The 20587-nt window shown below is 48.2% G+C and overlaps 10 protein-coding genes across 10 annotated transcripts; 5 read left to right on the top strand and 5 right to left on the bottom strand.

Annotated features, from left to right (window-relative positions):
- Nucleotides 1-954: 954 nt before the first annotated feature.
- Nucleotides 955-3333, top strand: PHATRDRAFT_44833 (predicted protein; the record flags this gene model as incomplete). Its single annotated transcript, XM_002178951.1, has 4 exons — nucleotides 955-1106; nucleotides 1217-1404; nucleotides 1494-1988; nucleotides 2784-3333. Coding segments are annotated over 4 exons (1383 nt in total), but the record flags the coding sequence as incomplete, so codon positions are not given.
- Nucleotides 3334-3411: 78 nt separating this feature from the next.
- PHATRDRAFT_50836 (alpha subunit of glucosidase) lies at nucleotides 3412-5671 on the bottom strand (the record flags this gene model as incomplete). The annotated part of the gene is made up of 3 exons (XM_002178724.1): nucleotides 3412-3624; nucleotides 3685-5356; nucleotides 5378-5671. 3 exons carry the CDS (start codon nucleotides 5669-5671, stop codon nucleotides 3452-3454), a joined length of 2139 nt encoding a protein of 712 aa, XP_002178760.1.
- Nucleotides 5672-5792: 121 nt separating this feature from the next.
- PHATRDRAFT_34355 (predicted protein) lies at nucleotides 5793-6649 on the bottom strand (the record flags this gene model as incomplete). The annotated part of the gene is made up of 1 exon (XM_002178723.1): nucleotides 5793-6649. A coding segment is annotated over one exon (857 nt), but the record flags the coding sequence as incomplete, so codon positions are not given.
- Nucleotides 6650-7002: 353 nt separating this feature from the next.
- Nucleotides 7003-9689, top strand: PHATRDRAFT_44831 (predicted protein). The gene is made up of 3 exons (XM_002178950.1): nucleotides 7003-7434; nucleotides 7558-8922; nucleotides 9007-9689. The coding sequence occupies exons 1-3, from the start codon at nucleotides 7122-7124 to the stop codon at nucleotides 9570-9572; spliced, it is 2244 nt and encodes a 747-aa protein (XP_002178986.1). The 5' UTR covers nucleotides 7003-7121; the 3' UTR covers nucleotides 9573-9689.
- On the bottom strand, nucleotides 9674-10411 carry PHATRDRAFT_44830 (predicted protein; the record flags this gene model as incomplete). The annotated part of the gene is made up of 3 exons (XM_002178722.1): nucleotides 9674-9819; nucleotides 9878-10185; nucleotides 10282-10411. The coding sequence occupies 3 exons, from the start codon at nucleotides 10409-10411 to the stop codon at nucleotides 9814-9816; spliced, it is 444 nt and encodes a 147-aa protein (XP_002178758.1). The 3' UTR covers nucleotides 9674-9813.
- Nucleotides 10412-11011: 600 nt separating this feature from the next.
- Nucleotides 11012-11512, top strand: PHATRDRAFT_11248 (predicted protein; the record flags this gene model as incomplete). The annotated part of the gene is made up of 1 exon (XM_002178949.1): nucleotides 11012-11512. A coding segment is annotated over one exon (501 nt), but the record flags the coding sequence as incomplete, so codon positions are not given.
- Nucleotides 11513-11992: 480 nt separating this feature from the next.
- On the top strand, nucleotides 11993-13557 carry PHATRDRAFT_44829 (predicted protein; the record flags this gene model as incomplete). Its single annotated transcript, XM_002178948.1, has 2 exons — nucleotides 11993-12587; nucleotides 12656-13557. Exons 1-2 carry the CDS (start codon nucleotides 12044-12046, stop codon nucleotides 13555-13557), a joined length of 1446 nt encoding a protein of 481 aa, XP_002178984.1. The 5' UTR covers nucleotides 11993-12043.
- A 73-nt stretch (nucleotides 13558-13630) lies between these two features.
- Nucleotides 13631-16109, bottom strand: PHATRDRAFT_44828 (predicted protein). Its single transcript, XM_002178721.1, has 2 exons — nucleotides 15878-16109; nucleotides 13631-15531 (listed from the first exon to the last, which is right to left on the bottom strand). The coding sequence occupies exons 1-2, from the start codon at nucleotides 15992-15994 to the stop codon at nucleotides 14050-14052; spliced, it is 1599 nt and encodes a 532-aa protein (XP_002178757.1). The 5' UTR covers nucleotides 15995-16109; the 3' UTR covers nucleotides 13631-14049.
- A 1501-nt stretch (nucleotides 16110-17610) lies between these two features.
- PHATRDRAFT_11217 (predicted protein) lies at nucleotides 17611-18930 on the top strand (the record flags this gene model as incomplete). Its single annotated transcript, XM_002178947.1, has 3 exons — nucleotides 17611-17713; nucleotides 17936-18288; nucleotides 18367-18930. Coding segments are annotated over 3 exons (1020 nt in total), but the record flags the coding sequence as incomplete, so codon positions are not given.
- A 467-nt stretch (nucleotides 18931-19397) lies between these two features.
- PHATRDRAFT_19341 (predicted protein) lies at nucleotides 19398-20329 on the bottom strand. Its single transcript, XM_002178720.1, has 3 exons — nucleotides 20216-20329; nucleotides 19952-20087; nucleotides 19398-19861 (listed from the first exon to the last, which is right to left on the bottom strand). The coding sequence occupies exons 1-3, from the start codon at nucleotides 20250-20252 to the stop codon at nucleotides 19435-19437; spliced, it is 600 nt and encodes a 199-aa protein (XP_002178756.1). The 5' UTR covers nucleotides 20253-20329; the 3' UTR covers nucleotides 19398-19434.
- Between the last annotated feature and the right edge of the window lie 258 nt (nucleotides 20330-20587).

The raw sequence follows: 20587 nt of genomic DNA, 5'->3' as shown, positions 1-20587 counted from the left end.
TCGTAGCACTTGCAATCAGAGCTGTTCTTGTAGTTATCCTTCAGCCCCATCAAATAAGTCTGGTGTTGTTTCTCAATGTATTGCTGCATCTTTTCTGCATTGTTTGGAACCTGCTTATGCTTGAACAGACTCCCGAATTGCGCAAAGTCTTTTCTGAGTTAACCTAATCCCAAGCATAATATGAGAAATCGTAGACTACAAATTTCGGGTTAGGCCCGGGTATAACTGACCATAGCAGTACATGCTAACAGCAATTTGGAGGCAGAATTGCTTAAATCAAGAGAACCTTCTCGATGTACAATTCCTTGATATTCTTCTCCTAAATTTTTACTTCAGGATGAGATCTTTTTATCGGATGGACCCTGGCTAACTCAACCCATTTTGCCTTTTCAATATGTTTACAGCTAGCGAATCCATTTGATTGTCTGTTCGAACCTTCGTCTGTGCAGCAATGCAATTCCTTGGCTGGCAAGGGAGCAACAGAGGAAACTTTGATGTTGGAGTGGCATAATATTGCTTGTTTAAAGTGGCTACATCCAAGGGCTGAAAATACGGATCAAGTTCACAGTCAGTCAGTCAGTCAGTCAGTCAGTCAGGAAGTAGTGCCCAAACACAGGCCTTGTGCATGAAAAAGAGTGTCTGCATAGTTCTCACGCCAAACAACCAACTGACTGTAAACTGCACATCAATCTTGGCCATTCACGTGAACAAAGAAAGAGGCGTTGCACGCATGCTAGAGTAGGCTTTACTGTTATGATACAAAATTATCAGGTCATTTCACTTTTTCGCATAGAGTTTTTCATAGTCACAAATGATATCTACGACGATCATGCAGTTTTCCGGGTACTTTCCGTCATCGTGCATAATATAAATGTGCGACGACAGTCTGCGTCATCCCTCGCGGTTTTCGCACGTCCACACAACGACGAGCCTACCATTTTTTTGATTTCGACCATGGCGACGGCAGCTATGCTTCGAATGGCCTCTACGCCTTGGGCGTTTCGCTGGGTCCGACCCCTTGGTGGTATTGACATCAAATCACGTCTCTTTAGCTCTGAATACAACGACAGGCTTCGTAATATAGGAATTAGCGCCCACATCGACAGGTACGCTTTCTTGATTGATGAGGATCTGTCATCGGCGTTTCGTTCGATGACGTGAGAAATATACTTGTGATTAGACTCGAGCACTAACTCTTCAATTTCCTTGAGCACAGTGGGAAAACCACTTTGACGGAACGCATTTTGTTTTACACGGGTCGCATTAGCGCGATCCACGACGTGCGAGGAAAAGACGGTGTCGGGGCAAAAATGGATTCCATGGACTTGGAACGTGAAAAGGGTATTACGATTCAATCGGCGGCGACGTTTTGTCGATGGAAGGACTCGCATATTAACATCATTGGTACGTAAACAACAAGGCAGACGGCTATGGTTGCAACGCTCGCTGACAAGAATGCGGCTCTCACGATTTTCGTTCTCTTCGTGCAACAGACACACCGGGTCACGTTGATTTTACGATCGAGGTCGAGCGCGCTTTGCGTGTCCTGGATGGTGGAATTTTGGTGCTTTGTGGAGTGTCAGGTGTGCAGTCCCAGTCTTTAACTGTGGATCGTCAAATGAAGCGATACAATATTCCCCGTCTTGCCTTTGTTAACAAGTTGGATCGCCAAGGATCCAATCCCGACAAAGTTATCGGCCAGCTTCGCGATCAGCTGAAGCTAAACGCTGCTGCTTTGCAAATTCCGATGGGGCTCGAAAATGACCATGTCGGTGTTATTGACTTGATCGAAAAGAAGGCTTACACATTTGATGGTGAAAGAGGAGAGCTGGTGAAGGAAGGTCCCATTCCCGTGGAATATCAGGAGCTTGTTGAAAAGAAAACAGCAGAACTTGTTGAGAAATTATCCGACGCAGATGATGAGATTGCTGAAATATTTTTGATGGAGGAGAAGCCGGACGAAGAAGCTCTGAAGGCTGCTATTCGTCGTCAGGTAATTGCTTGCAAATTTGTTCCGGTCTTTATGGGAAGTGCATTTAAGAACAAAGGCGTTCAACCATTGTTGGACGGAGTGATAAATTATTTACCGGCACCGTACGAAAAAGCAAATTATGCACTGGATCGGTCGAAAGACGAAGAACCAGTTTTGGTTTCAGGAAAGGATAGCGATCCACTGTTGGCACTCGCATTTAAACTTGACGAGACACAGTTTGGTCAACTTACCTACATGCGTGTGTACCAAGGAACGCTTAAGAAAGGGAACTCTATCACTAACATCAACGATGGAAAAAAAGTGAAACTTTCACGCATTGTCCGTATGCATTCTGACGATATGGAAGAAATCACGGAAGCTGGCTCAGGAGAAGTTGTCGCAATGTTTGGTGTTGACTGTAAATCAATGGATACTTTCTCGGACGGCAACATGCATATCGCTATGAGTACCATGTTTGTACCCGAGCCGGTCATGAGTCTTTCCGTCAAACCAGCGAAGGCAACGATGCAGAATAGTTTTGCTAAAGCTATCACAAAGTTTACTAAAGAAGATCCTACGCTTCGTGTCAAGATTGATTCCGAAACGAAGGAGACCGTCATAAGTGGCATGGGAGAATTGCACCTGGAAGTTTATATTGAGCGAATGGTTCGTGAGTACAATGTCGAGTGTATTACAGGACAGCCAAATGTCAGTTACAAGGAGACAATTGGCAGCCAACAGAAGTTTGACTGGATACACAAGAAACAAACGGGAGGTGCTGGTCAATATGCTCGGGTAATTGGCTATATAGAGCCATTCTCAGCGGAAGAGCAAAAAGAATCAGGCCAGGGAAATATGTTTGAGAATCGATGTGTGGGTACAAACATTCCACCGGAATATTACTCGTCTTGTGAAAAAGGAAGCATCGATGCCTTTACTGAAGGTGCATTGGTTGGCTGCGAAGTCGAAGGTGTCCGTGTTGTGTTACAAGACGGAGCTGCGCATGCTGTGGATTCTTCTGATCAAGCATTCCGTACTTGTATGGCAAACGCCGTACGTGAGACGATGAAGAAATCCAATCCGTCTATTTTGGAGCCTGTTATGACAGTTCAAGTTGAGGCACCAGCCGACTTTCAGGGAACGGTAGTTGCGGGATTGAACAGACGTATGGGAATGATTCAGAGTAGTGATATGAATGATGATGGGAGCGGCATCAAGATCCAAGCCGAGGTCCCGCTGGCCAACATGTTTGGCTATTCAACCGAGCTGCGCAGCCAAACTCAGGGCAAAGGTGAATTCACGATGGAATACCTGAAGCACACACAGGTCCCCAGGAATACGCAGGAGGAACTCATGAAGAAGTATCGTCTGCAAAGAGAAGCTGAAGCGGCGTAAATAGAAAGCTTTGTCAACATGATTAGTCTCAGGAAGTCTATCACGGACGCTTAACGAGTTTTACGTTTATTCGTTGTTTTTATTTCACACAATCTTGATGCTCCAGTCCCTGAGGGCCGAGACTTCAGGCTTGCGAACAACCAAAACGTTCGAAGACTTGTTAAAGCTAAAGTCAAGCGACTCTTCATTGACGCTCACAGCTTTTGGTGTGCTCGGAAACCCCATGATCACAATACGTTCAATCATTCTATCCTCAGCTAAGAAATGGACTGCGCTGGACCATCCGGAACCGAGGTTCACATGAGCACTAACAGTACCAGCGCCTTCACTCAAATCAGCGCTAATGCTCGCATCAGCGCACTCAGCACGTTTGCTGTAGCCCAGCGTTTCTTCGTCATCCATGTACAGCGTACCCGATGCTTGGTAGGAATCATCCAAAGCAACAAAAAGTGTGTAGGGATCAGTCTTCATCGTCGTGGTACTCCGACGGAGTCGCAGCTTACGTGGTATGATTGAGCCTCCGCGCTGAAAAACTGGAATCTCATCTATTGCTGACGATATAGTCCGGGACTCGACGCTCATGGAAGCAATTGTAGAGCAAACGATTTGCAGGGATTTAACATCATACCAAAGATGGTCTGTGGGAAAGAGCACTTCTACCTCCGAAACACCAGCTGCCGTAATTGGCTTCACCAGCAGATCGGCCCCAATCAAATACTGATCGTCTACCCCAAATATTGCCTCCGTTTCGGGATATTGCATCCACATCATACGCATGACCGGCATCCCAGAAATCTCAGCCTCATGAAAAACTGTGTACCAGAAAGGAAGCAGCTGATACCTCCACAATGCAGCTTGACGAAGCCGTTGCATTGTCTCTTCGCCATACATCCATGGCTCTCTTCGTTTGGAGTCGTGATGGGCATGACCCCGAAAGAATGGTTGGTACGCACCAGCCTGCATCCACCGTGTAAACAGCTCAGCGTCTGGATTACCGAAAAAACCACCAACATCTGCGCCGACGAAAGAGAGTGCCGCCGTATTCAAACTTAGCAACATCGGCCCCGCGACCTGTAGATGTCCCCAATCGGCTGTATTGTCGCCAGTCCATATCGCTCCGTATTTTTGGCTACCGGCAAAAAATGCTCGACTCAAGACAAATGGACGAATATCTTCGCTCGGACTACGACGAATGTGTCCTTCTCCCGTAGCGCGATGGAAAAGCATGCCGTATAGATTATGCCACTCGCGATGTTCGTCACCGTGCAAGTTTCGAAGGTCCTTTTGCATGGACACCTCCGGACCATTAAAAACTGAGGGTTCATTCATGTCATTCCAAGTAAACAACGTTGGCGTGGATCCTTCATAGCGAGAGTATGAAAATTGGTCAGCCCACCAAGAACGAACGTTTTCGTCCGTAAAGTCAAGGTAGGACGAGGATCCCGGCCAGCACCAGCCGTCGTAATCCTTCTCCCCTTGCTTATCTTTTATGTAAAGTCCCTTGGCCGTCGCCTCTTTATGAATATAATAATTGTTATCGCGGAGAATGTGCGGGTCAACAATCGTCACCATACGGCGACCTTGATCGGCCAGAGTTTTCTGCATGGTTTTGGGATCTGGGAACAAGCTGCTGTCCCAAGTAAAGTAACGTTTTCCGTTTGTGTGCTCTATGTCCAGCCAAAGTACATCGTAGGGATAGTCCAGCTCTTCGAACTTGCCGTGTACCATGTATACGTCCTTCTCGTCCTTGTAATTCCAGCGACACTGGTGGTATCCCAAGGAGAACATGGGTGGTGTTGGTGTCGTTCCCGTCAAAGTAGCGTACTGGTGGTAAACGGAAGACGGATCTGGTCCTGGTAGTAAGAAAACGTCAATGATTCCGCTTTCGCTGATCCAGTGCGTTCCCGTTGATCCAGACGAAGACGCGATGTCAACATAGGTCTCGGTAGGGTTGAACCAGAAGACTCCCGTGGTGCCAGTTTTGACGCTCTGGCTGATTACAAGAGGCACATTTCCGTAAAGTGCCATAGTCTCGTCCAATTCGTATTCAAACACGTCCAAGTTGTAAAGCCGGTACGGCTCCTTAAAATGAGCATTTTCCCCAAATGTCGTTTTTAAAGTCGCCGATGAGGCGTGCTCAGGAATACCGTATAAATGATTCGATTCGGGAAAATCTATATCCATGCCAACACTCATGGGCCCAAACGGCTTGCTATCCTGATGCGATTGAAAATGCTCTTCCCAAAGTCCCTCCCGGTCCAAGTCTTGTTCCGAAAGCTTACGATGCTCTTCCGATTCTATCATTTCTTGGCGTTCTTCTCTCGTACCATCGGCATAAATGGCGAGACCATCTTCCCAGTAACCCACAATTTCCTTGTCTGACTTTTTCCCGTCCGCATCATTGGAGGTTTCCGCTTCTTCGGACGTAGTATCCGGCTCGGAGGCGCCGTCCTTGTGCCGTCGTGTTTCAAAGTGCATCATTTGTTCCGCATTGAGCACAACCTTGGCGCCACTGCCAATGTCATTTGCTTGATATAATCCGACCGCAAACGGCTGCAGCTGAATCAGCAAAATCCAATCCAAAGTTGGAGTGTTGGAGCTATCGACGCCATCACCGTATTTCAGGCCCATGTAGTTCGAAACGTGACTTCCCGAGGGTACCAAAGACTCCAAGGTCGCGGTCGTTTGCGGATCCTCCGGACGCAGCCACTGCGCATGCGATGCAGATGTCCATTCCTTGTGTTCCAATACGAGATCGTCGTAGGTGACGCGGGCGTGTTCGTGGGCACTGCCGGCGACTCCGTAGCGTTCCGTCAATCGCACTCTTACCAGCCCATCCGACATGGCGGACACGGAGAAGAGTAATTCTTCGTGGGATCCGGAGGAAGTTTCATCCGCTACATTGTATACTGTACCGGTCAACGTCGGAGGAGGGCCGCGCACGTACGGATCGAGTTTGCCGTTGTCACCGTTGTGGACGTGATGCTGACCCAGCAAGCGACGCTGCAGACTCTGCCACACGCTCTTTTTTTCTTTTTCATCCGGATCCGTATCGGCGGGATGTTCCGCAGATGACGCTTCGTGCGGTGCATGAAAGTGTACGGAATCCGCAATGAGTTTGTATTCGTACAGTCGGCTGGAATGGTTGCCCCGATGGCGTCGACAAAAACTCGTTTGCTGACAGGTTCGAAACTTGCTTCGATCGACCGCCGTGACGCCGACCGCACACGTCGAGACCAGCAGCAACAGCAGCCACCAGCCGTACGCATTCATACGAATCATGGTTCAAGTCGTCACGAACAACAGTCAGCCAGTCCAATTGTATGAGATGAAAAGGGGGCATACCCTTTCGAGACGGGAGTTACACGAGGGACACGCATAAGGTAGAGGCGACACGGCGTGCTTCGGGCATTGCTGATACAGGTTAGGTCTAGGGCTATTTTTCGCTTACATTGGAAAGTCCACAAGGCCATTTTGGAAAGCTCCCTACGGTATACTCCAAGGATTTACACGGTCCTACGGTTCCTACGGTCGAATCCCAGACGTTTCGCTCTTCCACATTTGTTTGGATCGTCGACACGTTCAATTTCAACTCTGCCGTCATTCGTCTCCATTTTACCGTTTGTGGTTTGGGTTGCATTTGCTGATTCGGCTTCGACTTCAGGATAGTATCTTGCGCGTCATAGTCATTCTCTAGAGTGAAAGAGATCTAGTAGTAACAATTGCGTATAGGGCTTTTGGATCAAGTTCTACCATGGGTCTGAAAGACGCATACTTAGTGCTGTACAACAGCGCTTGTTGTGCGGGTTGGGCCTACGTCTGGTACGCGGCTTGCACAACGATACTGGACAAAGTCGCTAATCAATCTCCGTTCGGCGACGCGTCGGCTCAAGTGTACGCGCACGATGATACTGCTACCATGCTGACCTATGCACAGTCCGCCGCCCTCTTGGAAATCTTGCACGCCGCCCTGGGATTGGTTCGATCGCCCGTTATGGTAACGGCGATGCAAGTCATGTCGCGCATCGTGGCCTTGGTGGCCCTGGTATTCTCGTCACAGGCGCAGAGTAAGTGGCCGATTGCGTAGTTATGTTGTTTTGTACACATGGACGACGAGCGAGAATCCCGTCACGTCTCCGTGTTCCGCAATCGGCTCGTTGTTCTCATTCTTGTTTCCATTGCAACTTCAGCCCAATGGGGTGCAGGTCTGATGATCATATCCTGGGCAAGTGTGGAAGTTCCTCGATACGCTTTCTATGTCACGGCGTTACTGACGGGAGACGCTACCAAAAAGACCCCATTTCCTCTATTTTGGTTGCGTTATTCACTGTTTGCCATCCTTTATCCAACCGGCATCTGCGGCGAGCTTACCGTCTTCTTGGCCGCTTCTAAAGACCAAGCCTTTGTTGATAAATTCGGCCCCCTCTCCGTGACGTTGTACTCAATCGTTCTACCTATTGTCTATTTCTTTGGATCTCCCTTCATGATTATGAATATGGTGGCCAACCGTAAAAGTGCGTTCAAAAAGCGCTTCGCCAAACCCCCGCCTCCGGCCCGCGGTCTCTGTTGGCCCGTGGACGCCAAGGGACAGCGCTCTTCCACCAACGTCAACAAGACAATCATCGCGGCCGCGGTGGGGGCCGTCAACGAGCAAAAAGCTGAAGCGATTCGATCCTGCAAGGCCTGGCGATTCCAGTACGTCAAGCACCTTAGAGCCATGGTCGAAGAACAGTGCCAGACGCCCGAATCGGCCCTCAAAATCGCCCAAGCCGGTCTCGATTCTGCCTACGATATCTTTGAGTTCGTCGCTCCCGACGGATCCGCCACGACCTTCCGCGAAGCCATGGCGGCAAAAAATACCGAGCAGTTCTTTACGCACGTCATCAAGGGCGAAGGAAACAAGCTAACTAAAGAATTGGAAATTCCCTACAAGGGTGGTATTTTGAAAGGAGATGCTCTCAAGAAGCAGGTGCAATCTTGGGCGGACTACGGAACAATCGAACCGAGTGCCGGTGCAGCCATCGTCAAATGCATCGAACATCCTGAATGGCTTGATATTTCAAATCGCTACTTCGTTCTTTTGGGCGCGGGTTCCGCAATGGGCCCGCTACTTGTCCTTATGGCATTGGGCGCCAATGTGATTGCGGTAGACTTGGATCGTCCCAATATATGGAAACGTTTAATTGATATCGCTCGCCAATCTTCCGGAACAATCACATTCCCCATGAAAATGGATCCCAGCAAATGCAAAAACGACGAAGAAATGTTCGCCCAGGCTGGTTGTAATCTGTTTACAGACACACCCATGATTCGCGATTGGCTGATGAACGTGTACCCAGGCAAATCCCTTACTGTGGGATGCTACGCTTACTTGGACGGTGCGCTACACGTGCAAGTTTCGTTAGCGATGGACGCCATTTGCCGAGATTTGAGTGAAAAACGAAAAAACACCTCGCTAGCTTATTTGTGCACGCCAACGGATTTGCATTTGATTCCGAAAGAAGCCCACGATGCGATGAAGGCAAATTACAAATCGTATTCTGGAAAGTTATACTGTAAGGGCAATCATTTCGACGAGTCATCTGGCTTTCATGTGTCTTTTTGAGTTTACTGACCAAATGTCTTTCTTGCATTTTTAGGTATGATGATGAATTTGCTCAGTGGAGGCAAGTTCTTGCGTCAGAACTCCAAAAAGCCCGTGTCAGGGAAGGGCGGTGAGTACTACTTGGTGAACGGAATCAGTGTTGCTCAGGGTCCCAATTACGCACTCGCCAAACGCATGCAGCACTGGCGAGCCATCACTGCTCGAAACAAGGGCTGTATCGTTTCTTCAAACATTGCACCGTCCACATCGACAGTTTCCGTGGTGCACAATCGCACGTTCGCTTGGGCCTACGAGGGCATGCCGTATTTCGAACCGTTCGAAATCTTCGCGCCGGAGACTTCCAACGCCGTCATGTCGGCCTTACTCTTTTACGATCTCAACGACTCCGGTAGCTGGGCTACTCCAAATACTTCCTTGGGAAATCCAAACCAGCTCTTTTCGCACGGATCATTTCATGGAGGTGTATGGCGATGTGCATACGAAGTTGACAGCATTGGTGAATCTTCCGTGCTACTGTACTTTGGCCGGGTCGCCAAACCATACATGGTGGCTGCTGGTGCAGTTGCGGCAGCCGGCGCTGCCTACGTTTATGCTGTTTAAAGCAAGCAAACGGCAAGCTACTGAACGTTTCGATCTTCCTTCGAGTCTGTAGCAATCGTTTTCATCTCCAGAAAGAACACAGAGCTAAAAATAAGTAGACTACCCGTCTATTCAGTGTCTTCGATGATACCCAATGCCGCACAGCTATTTTTTTGAACAAATGACCTGCACGCGTCACGTTGTCTTTCGGCAGAGGCGTATGCTTCCTCCAAGTCTTCGATGGCTTTTCGATTCGCTCCTATTAATTCTTCAATTCGATTCATTTGTTCAGTTTTTGTACGGTGCATACCAGGCAGTATATCGACTTGATCATCAATCTCACTACTCTTTTCCAAAACGGTACCGGCGAGCCGCATTACTAGCTCTGCATCCTTCTCCATCTCCATTTTGGCATGCAAACGAATAAACTCGTCGCGTTTTTGGGGTAGGGATCTACCTTCGCATGCTTTGGCGACCAAATTGGTCACATCGGGATCGCCGCTTCGGTAGTGATGCCAAAGATCGTCCATGTCGGGCTGCTCCGGTGTCGTTTCGTTCCTGTTCTGACTTCCTCCCAGATTGCCTGATTCTGGGGCCACGGCATCCCGAAGGCCACGAAAAGCCTCAAACATTGCTAGAGATAAGCCATCTACAGCAAAAAAATATGCCGATTCTTAGAGAAGCAGCTTACGATTTGTTGAAAATCAACGGAAATACAATTCATACTCACCGATGTCATCCTGAAGGGCGGTTATTGGATCAATTTTGGAGTGCTGATCTAGGACATCGTCAATATTAGTTGCAATTGGAGGATCTTTGACAGACTCTACTCCCCCGGACACCTTCGCCGCTTCTGTCATTCTCTTGGTGCGAGTACGGTGTTGTCAGCAATGACTTAACATTTAGCTATTCAATGGGTCTGCGTCGCTTTCAAAGCCCAGACTAATCAATCTTTGTTGACTGCATGCTTACGGTGCAAGAGCGCTGGTACCGGTAGTTGGTTTCTTTTGCGTTACTCCCGCCTCATCGAACACGTGACTGAAAGTAAAATTGAATGGATTGACTATGTTGTAACTGTAAAATACGATCCTTAGAAATGGAAATATAGGGAGGATGGGCAGACATACGGATTGTTTGATTCGGGTCATCCCAGTGGGCAGTGAATCGTCGCCGTATCGCGCCATGGACATTCGTGTAGCTCAAATCTTTGGACCAGTGCAGAGAAAGAGCGCGTTAGAGTCCTTGGTGTTGCAGAACTTTTTCGTTTCATCGACAAATTGCAAGACAACATGATGCAGTCGGAGGACGAACCGAATGGCGGGGCTCAGTCTGCTGCTCAAACGAGTGCCAACAGTGAGTTTGTAGAACTACGGTTCAATTCGAGCACTGCGAAATTCTCAGTGAAAGAGATGGCGCCTTCTTTAAACAGTGTCGACGACGTTTGGAAGTATCGTTATCTCATGTGCTACTTTCTTTTATTATTCTCTTTAGTCAAACGGGCAATTCAGTATTGGCTTGATAAATCCACGATTCACGTTGTTCCAAGATGGATTGGATTCGGCGTTCTGCTTCTGTTATTTTTTCTCCGGATCTACTTTGTTCAGGGATACTTTATTGTGGCATACGGATTAGGAATTTTCTTACTGAATAACTTCATTGCGTTCCTTTCCCCTCTGGAAGATCCGTTGAATGACGGCCCCTCACTACCATCCACTGATCAAGAAGCGAAAGAGTACCGACCCTTTACACGACGGTTGCCCGAGTTCAAATTTTGGTTGGCTTGCGCGAGAGGGACTTTGACTAGTATTTTTATGACCTTCTTTTCGGTTTTTGATATTCCCGTGTTTTGGCCCATTCTGCTGTTGTATTTTTTTGTCCTGTTTTTCATGACAATGAAGCGACAAATTATGCACATGTACAAACACAAGTATATCCCCATAAGCTTCGGAAAAGCGAAATACAAAAATGCCGGATCAGAGACAGGAATGTACGGCGGAGGAATGTCCAAGGCGCGGTAAACGCAAACGCAGTATTTAGCTATTCATCAGGGATTGGATTCACTTGCATTGTACAACTGTTGCCTAGTGATCAATAAGCATAGAAGAGCTGTACCTTTTTGGATCGTTCGGGAGAATAAATCGGATTCCAAGTATTCTTAGTCCCTCGCTCATTGCAATCTATTGTTAAAATAGAGAGCAAGGAACAAAGACATGTGTACGTTGTGAAAATTTTCCGTCGCAGACGAGAGAGAATAGGCTCTTCTAGTAGCACAAAAGCCTAGATATGGTAACTTCCCTGCTATCTCCAGTTGGTGTGGTAGGTGTAAAACCAATGCACACCATTTTTAATGTCATTACTGTTTACTGCAAGTTTTCCGTCGACAAACGCGCTTGTTTTTGGTCGCCAATGTAAGAGTGTCGCAGCACTTTGACTTTTATTCACTGAAAGTGCCTTGTTGAGATTTGGTCTGGGAATAGCACGGCCTTTCCACTATGGGATACACGAATGACGGATCCGATGACTTCGAAAAGCTTCGTAAGGCTTTCAAGGAGGTTACGGCCATCTTCGGATCCTTTGACAATCTACTCGAAGCATTCGGTCTTGCCGATATGCCTCAGGCCCAACGATACGGAATCGCCTTCGGCTGCCTCGTTTTTCTATTGACCGTCATTGCTGTTCTTACACTTTTAACTTTGGGAGGAACTTTCAAGCGCCTGGAGGAACAAGCTCAGACGGGCGATGCGACCTTGCTCTCTTCGCGTGACGCTCGTGCCCAGCGCGCTCTACTTTTGGAGCGTTTGTTGGAGGGCCGCGAGCGAATGGTTCGCAACTACCCGGATCCACCGACGACCGAAAAACTCACTTCGCTCACCAAAATGCTATCGAATGTGGCTCCACAACGATTAGACGGCCTCTCGGAACTTGCCAATGAATCTGTCACGGAGGAAAAGAAAAGAGAAATTCGTCGCTATTTTCCACCGCACTACGAGGAGAACTACGTTGACGCGTACCGAAAATGCCAGGAGCGACCCGGCGGTACGTTGTGGAGGTTTCAATTTGAGATAGGATCGCGGCAACGTCTAATTGATCCCTTTCGTTCGTAGGTGCTGTCCTCTCTGGACGTCCCGAAGCACGCTTCGAAGCTTACGCACGTGCATTTGCTGGATGCGGCCCTTACACAAGCGTCTCCTACCGTCGTTCTTACGGCCGATTATACGAAGCTACCAGCTGCATGAACCTGGCAACCGATGATAAGTATGTGAAGCTTTTCAAATATCGTCCAAATGATATTATAGGCCGTTACATCCGATTGGAGGCGCTAGAAGTCGACCGCCATTTGGAAGGCCTTTACAACCTCACTTCTGGTGATGCAGGTCTCGAAAACAAGTCTTTCGATCCCGAGGAAATATGGGGTTTCTTGGAGGACGGTCCGTTTGAAGATGCGAAGGCTATGCGAAATTCTTTTATCTTCATGCACCTCATGAATGAAGCAGCTTTTGCCATTGTCAACAACATCACTGACAAGTTGATGGGATGTATTCTATTGAGCAAAGATGATCCACAAAACTTGACAATTCAGCTGGAACCTCCGCTCATGCAGCCAACTCAAGAAGGAAGTCGCGAACTACTTGAATCATGCTTTTTACTCATGGACCGTCTCTTTGCATACGGATACCGCCGCCTGCAGATCTCCATCGATGCGCTAGATAGTGATAAGCGCAAACTGGCGATGCGGTTAGGATTCACCCTAGAAGGAGTTTTGTACAAGCACATGGTTGTGAAAGAATCAAGCCGAGACAGTAATATCTATGGCTTACTCAACAGCGATTGGAAACGGGGTGCTCGGGTAGCTATTTTTAAGGAACTGTATGGCGATGCAGCTTTTCGCGTCGACTCAATGAACGAGAAGAAAGAAGAAGAATTTGATGAGCAGACCCGTGTGTTGAAAGAGCAGAAGCGCACAGAGCAAGAAAATGCACTCCTGATCAGGAACAAGAAAGTCTAGAGAGCGTTCAGAGTCAGTGACAACCGTTAACATAGCCTACGCACAAGGTTAGGATAGTAGGGTGCGTTTTTGTTATCTATTGCAACCTTTACATAACTGTGAACAGTCTTATTTCTGTAACTTGTAATTCGTGGTGAAAAAGAGACCCATACGGTCAGAAGTATGAACAATAACTTTTCTTACGTAAACGCACGCACTACCTTTATCACTAATATATATTTTTCTTTTTCTGGAAGGACATTGTACAAGCTCTCTCTCCAAATCTGCCACACACGTGAACGCTAACAACACACAATCCAGCGATAACAACGATTTCGTCGGACTGGACCAAAACCATTCATCAACTCCGTATGTCGAGATAAGGAGAGCCGTTTCAAGCTCAACAATCCCGAATCGAAGGAATTTTTCTCCACATTTATATCAAAGACTCAATCATCAAGTATTTTAACAAAAAGACCAACCGAAACATGGGGCCCCAATGTAGCGCAGGATCTACAAGTCGGGAGGTAAGAATGAAGGCCTTTCGTCCGCGCTCGAGAGATTGAGGATCGACGATAAGGTATCGCGTCCACTTCCAATTGGCCCAAACAAATCCGTGCTAGGCTCGCTCCAAGTAGCAGCTCGTAGACGGTTGTCCAATTGCATTCCGGCACCGAAACCACTATTTCTCGATCCCGAAATACCAAGAATCTCTATACCGCCAATTAAATCAAGCGACGACGTGCCATGATCGGTAGCCGTATCTCGGAAGACTTGATCAAAAAGTTGTGCATTATCCTCGTCTACCCTTCCAAACCGTGAGGAAAGGAAAGGTTCGGTACCAAAGTCTTCGGACGTACGCGAAATTGCCGGTAGAGAAGATGTCCGAGCGCGGTTTCCGTCACTTCCAATCAATCCCGGGGGGTATCGGTACGATTGCTGGGTCAGCAATTCCTTATCTTGAGCCAGAGACTGGTGATGAGGGCGGCTTACATTGCTAAACGATGGAAACCCAGGCAAATCATCGTGACCCGGAAAGTCTGGTTGATCTTCACGAACGTGCTTCAAGCCTGTGTGGGGAGACAGTGTCGCCGCCCGACGTCGATTCTGCGAAAAAGGGGCCTGAGGATCATAAAATGCGGACCCTAGCAAAGCCGGAGGAGAGTCATTCGTACCACTTGAAAAAGTGCGGTTACGTTGAGACGACTGGCCATGGCTCTCCGGACTGTGCGAATGAAAGACTCGAAGGCTGTCGGAATACTCTGAACCCCAGTAGTCCGAGGCCGAAGTACTGGCACTCGCGTTTTCCCACGCTTCCACTCGCGATTCGTTGGACGACCATCCTTCTCGATTTAACTGATCTGGAAATGACGAACGCGAGTTCACGCTTGATGGACGGTGACCGTATAGGGAAGTCGGCGTAGCGGAGGGTTGAGGAGTTCCTGTCGGACGATCCGAGATAAGTGGAAACGTGGAGGACGAGGCAGGCAGAGACGACAAACAACAATGATCAGCCTCAGAATCTTCGTGCTTCTGCGAAGCTTCCGCCTGCAAACGGGCTTTCGTCATTTCTTTCAACTCCTGAACGGTCAGACCGTGAGAAGGTAGCTTGGACTTTTCAGAGGCCTTCCTTTCTTTCGGTGCCTTCAGATCTTCCTTGGATATGCTGGAGCCGGCGGGAAGTCCATTCGTAGGCAAACGATGCGGTCCTGCCGCAGCTTCCGGACGATGCCTGTTGTAAGCAAAATCACCATTTGAGTTTCCAGTGTGACGTAAATGCGCAAGGCTTTGAAAGGAACTCTTCGAGTCTCGTCCGGGTAAAAGGCGTGGATCTGCGACTCCGAAAGGATTTCGCGATGCCACTTTCGGAACGTATCCGGGGGGAGATTCAGAAGAAAATGACCCTTGAGATTCCTGTTGCTCTTGCGCCAGGCGGAGGGCTGTTTGCTTCTTCAAATCCTGCAATCGTCCAATGGGGGGTTTGCTGTTAGTGCCCTGTTATCGTGAAATCCAAAAATCAATCGAGAAAGCAGCGGTCCTATCAATGGCTGGAAGAAAGGTCCGGAGAAACGGTCATCTTCGACCGTTCTAATGGAAAGATCGACTTAAATATAGTTGTGTCATTCCGCACCAAATCTTTCTGCAAACGATGTGGTCTCTCATAGTAAAAATAATATAATGACTGCAAAGGCTAAAAACATAGCCACGGAACAACGTTCGTGCAACTCCCTGCCTTCGCAGAAAGGATCTGGTATGGATTTTGCGTACAAATCTACACGCGCTCTAACACCCACGTAATCGCTCGATCTGTCTGGGAAAAGGCCTCGCGGACGATGCTTACCTCCATGGTAATGCCCTTCTTCCTCTGATGAAGCTCCTTCTTTTTATTTCCATTGTTGGTTTTGGTGAAGGTGCCTTGAGGGATGGCCCCCACCCGGGGAGATGACCAGTACGGCATCTGTGTGACGTTGTCCAGCGCCCCCGAGGGCGATTTTATGATTGTGTTGGATTTGGTCGAGTGTAAGAGAAATTCGAGCGATCACGGAACGGGTGAATTTCTATCGCGGGAGCCGAGCGCGCGATTTCTGCGCTGTGGACGTGTGTCCCATTGGGGTTCGGCTCGTTGCAGTCGTGTTGGTTCTTGTCGTTCGTGGATGGCGGTTGGCAGGACTCAGGATGACCGCCAAACAGGATTCCTTTCTGTCAACGTGTGATGGGAGTTTTCGGCACCCGTCTCCGGACTTCCTCCGGGAATTACGGTATTCCACGCATCGGAAGCTGTTCGTTTGTCTGCGTCTGTAAGAACTGTAAATTTTGATTGGTTCGCTATCCGGATTCTTTTTCTTTTGAAGGCTTGCGTCATTCCGTGTCAAGATATCCTTGTTGGTCTATCGGCTTGTCTGTCCAGACTCTATTTCCGCGCCCGAGTCATTCTCTATTCAGCGAAAGGCCGTAGTTCGTTCGCGAAGGAATCGAGACAGGCCGAGAGAGATTTACCCAATCACAGACTGATAATAGGTCAAACGCGACACACTTTTGCGTGTCTCCTGACAACGACGCTGCGAGTCGAAACCCAGCGAAACAGAACATCGCATCCTCCGGATACATCTCGTGTTCTGTGACCGAGAACTCGCTCTTCGGAGCGTCGTACACACTGTAACACACTCACACACAAGTTGCAGCCCTACTTCGACAGTACCAAACACTATTATGATCCGTGCTCCATCACAAAGGTTAGTCGCGATGGGCGTGGCTAGCACGAAAGCGACTGTGCTCTTTCGTCGAACGTGGATATCCAGTAGCTCCGCTGGATTGATTCGTTCGCGTAAATTCTTTGCCTCTTCCCAAGCCGACTATGAATACGGCCTTTCTTCATCCCGTGAAAGCAATTGCTCAATACATATTCGAAATGAAGGTATTCCTGAACCTATGGTAGCTGTCGCCTACGATTACACTGACGATGACGATGACCGAGAAATCCAGGAGTCGTACCAACAAGTCGTTGGTGACACCTCGGTTACCGTCCGTGACATTAAGCACGGCTTGTTCCGATCGGGAGCTCAAATCTCATCAAAACTCAACGACCCTGTTGGATCTACCGGTAATGGAGACGGAAGCAACAGCACTTCCCCGTATCCGCTTCCCGGTAGCATTGCAAGTCCCGTCTCGACCGCGCGCAAGGTATCCGGTGGAGGGGGTGGACCCGGCAGTGGTGGAGGAGGTCGGCATCGCTGCCCCAAATGTGGTACCTACGTAACCTTTCGACACGGAGACTTTGACGAAAATACGTTTTATTGCGCAGCTTGTTCCGGTTGGTTCGTCATTTCTCCCAATGTGGCTCCGACTACGGCAGGGCTGGCCAACGACACTACCAAGGCTGGTTACGAAGAACTTCTGGAACGGCAGGTTCATATGCAACGCAAAGCCAATGGCGATCCGCAAGTTATTATGCAACATATCCCCGACAAACCACCGCATGCGTATGCACGCTCCAATAGTAACGTTACCGAGGAAATCGAGTCGGAAACCACCAGCGGAGGTACGGGGACGGAAAAGGAGCACGATGTGAAACGAATGCCCACACCGCGTGAAATTATGAAAGGACTCAACGAATACGTAATTGGACAAAAGAACGTGAAGGTAGCCTTGTCAGTTGGGGTCTACAATCATTACAAGCGTATTTTTGTTGTCGAGGCACAGGCAGCGGCTGACTTGCGCAAGAGGGAAGCGGAAGAAGGATTTATGACACCCGACGGACCAACTCTGGCCGACATGAATTTGGGGCAACTTGGCAACATTAAGGAAGAAAGGCCAGCCACTGGTGCCTACGGCCAACCATTTCGTGAAACTCCCGATGTGAATAGCATCTCGGACAATCTGTTTGGACGGGATGTGGAAGATTGCGAAATAGACAAAAGCAATATTTTATTGTTGGGACCCTCCGGAAGCGGAAAGACCTTGCTCGTCAAGACACTGGCGCGTTTGATTGACGTCCCTTTGGTCATTGCCGATGCAACTTGTTTGACACAAGCTGGCTACGTCGGTGAAGATGTGGAAAGTATCCTGTTCAAATTATATCTTGAAAGCGGACAAGATGTAGAACGATGTCAGCGGGGTATTGTTTACATCGACGAGGCGGACAAGATTCGCAAGTCTGGGGGAAATGTTAGCATCAGTCGGGACGTTTCGGGAGAAGGAGTTCAGCATGCGCTGTTGAAGATTGTAGAAGGCAATGTTATCAACGTCCCAAAGGTTAGTGTAGCTGGAATGCCCGGGTCTTGTAATGGGGCGATTGTCCCATGCTCACTTTGACCTTTTCACTTTCCACAGGAACCCGGTCGCAAGAATCCCCGGGGCGACTTTTTGCAGATCGATACGACCAATATTCTTTTTATCTGCGGAGGAGCATTTTCAGGCCTCGAACGCATTATCAATCGTCGTATGGACGCAGCCTCTATTGGGTTCGGTGCACAAATGAAGAAGGCAATTGACGATCCCAAGGTTCAAGGACGCTACTTTGACAGCGCCATCCCCAAAGATCTAGTAGAGTACGGGATGATTCCTGAATTTGTCGGTCGCTTTCCGGTGATTGTTGCAACCAAGGGACTCGACAAGAAAAATCTCATCGACATTTTGACCGTCCCAAGGAATTCGATTATGAAACAGTACCGCCGTTTGTTTGCGATGGATGATGTAAATTTCCACGTCACCAAGGAAGGTCTCGATGAAATCGCGGAAACTGCTCTTGGACGTGGTACGGGAGCCCGAGGATTGCGATCGATTACTGATTCGGTCCTCATGGAAACACAGTACGTTGTGCCTTCCATGCCTGATGTGCACACCGTGTACGTGGATGCATCAGCCGTACGAGGGGAACGCAAACCCATATTGTTAAAAGATCCGGACATGACGATCGCAAAGTATGAGAGCATGGTAGAGGCACAAGGAAGCGAATCTACAGATGTTCCTGCTGGTGCAATTTGTGTGAATATTGATGGCGAAACGGATGACGAGGAAGCTGCCTAGCTGTAAAACCAGATGGAGAAGGCATTTTGAAACCTAAACACTCCTCTTCCCAAACATCAACGATCATCGTGCATATCATCTATCGACTTTTAAATGAGGTAGAAAAACTAGCCCGAATTGGAACTCTTTTTTGCTTTACGACTTGTAAGACACCGTTGCAAATACTATTGATCCGAGGCAATGATCTTGCGATGAATCGTATCTTTTCATGAATCAAGAGTGCCCTTGTTAGAAAGTAGCTTTGCCAATTTGCGTAGCTAAAGATATATATACAAAGCATAGAGAGTCTTTTGAGCTGGCGCGTCAAACCTGGGATTACGATAGAGCACGGTATTGTTTCGATGAATGTTTCTGACTGTAAGTCTATTTACTTTAGCTGTCTGCCGGATCAGCTCCTTGGCTATACAACCGGACACCATCTTTGTCCACAACTTTAATAATGAAATTCTTTTGCGAGATGAGAAATCGTGTGTGTAGCTCATGGATGCATTGCTCTACGATCTTGACCGCGTCCGCTTCGTTCAAATCATCTCTGTACTCCTTGTCCATGATGGATAGACAAAAATTGCTCGCGTATCCCTGCGACCCATAGTTGACTTTCTGCAAGGCGGCCATGTAGTCAAGGTAGTAGAGCGATGCGCCAACCTTGTTATCAAAGCCACCCAAGAGAGTGTTAACTTGAAATGGTCCTTTGCGCAGAGCAGTGGCTAACTCACCCCGCGCAAAGTTGGCCTGGGCGTGAGTAGACAGTTTGATATCGTTACTAAGCTCATACAACTTGATATTCTTGGCAACGAATCTTAACATACATCAAAGAAAAGAAACGGCAGAATTAGTGCGATTCTCTCGGGAGGATCGAAATCGCCTCTTTCGTTGCGTGGCTACTTACTCGCAAAAGTTGACCATGTCGCAGTTCGGTCCGCTCACGCCCATGGCCGAATGTGATGTCAGCTCTTTGACCTTGTCCAAGTTTGTCTGATACAGCAGAATCGACCGGGCGTTCGATTGATCCGCAGCCAAAATGACTTAAAATAAAAAGGAAACAAGTCAGGACTGTGTGGAGACTAGGACAGGACGCAGTCCACGGCAACCCGTAGTCCAGACCCTGTAACATGCAGAGTCTTTCAATTTTTTCTACACCAAGATAACATACCTCCTCCTTCATATTGAACCCCAAAAACAGTGTCCATGGTGCGAATGCCTCTCGCTGAAGTTCGAAGTGTTCAATTCTAGCCTGTTATACGCGGAATATGAAAACACTTATCAGGCGCAATCCGAGAAGCTTTCTCGCGGACAGAACGATTGACTGCGACTCTTCATCGTCGTTGGATCGTCCTCGGAGCGGAATGCCGTCGACCAGTACCGAAGGATGGTTTTGTAGTCGAAGGGGTCAGAAATCGTTTCATTTTTAATATTTAAATTGTATCGTGCAAAATACGGTTTCCGGTATCAGTCAGCCGCGTGTCGTCGCCAAATTCAAAACCCTACCTCCTGAAATTACCCTCCTTTCCTTGTTACCATGTAA

Source organism: Phaeodactylum tricornutum, chromosome 5 (genome assembly GCF_000150955.2).
Source record: "Phaeodactylum tricornutum CCAP 1055/1 chromosome 5, whole genome shotgun sequence".
In the NCBI taxonomy this organism is placed as follows: domain Eukaryota; phylum Bacillariophyta; class Bacillariophyceae; order Surirellales; family Neidiaceae; genus Phaeodactylum; species Phaeodactylum tricornutum.
The sequence above is the reverse complement of the archived record's forward strand: the minus strand, read 5'-3'. Positions and strand labels throughout refer to the sequence as shown.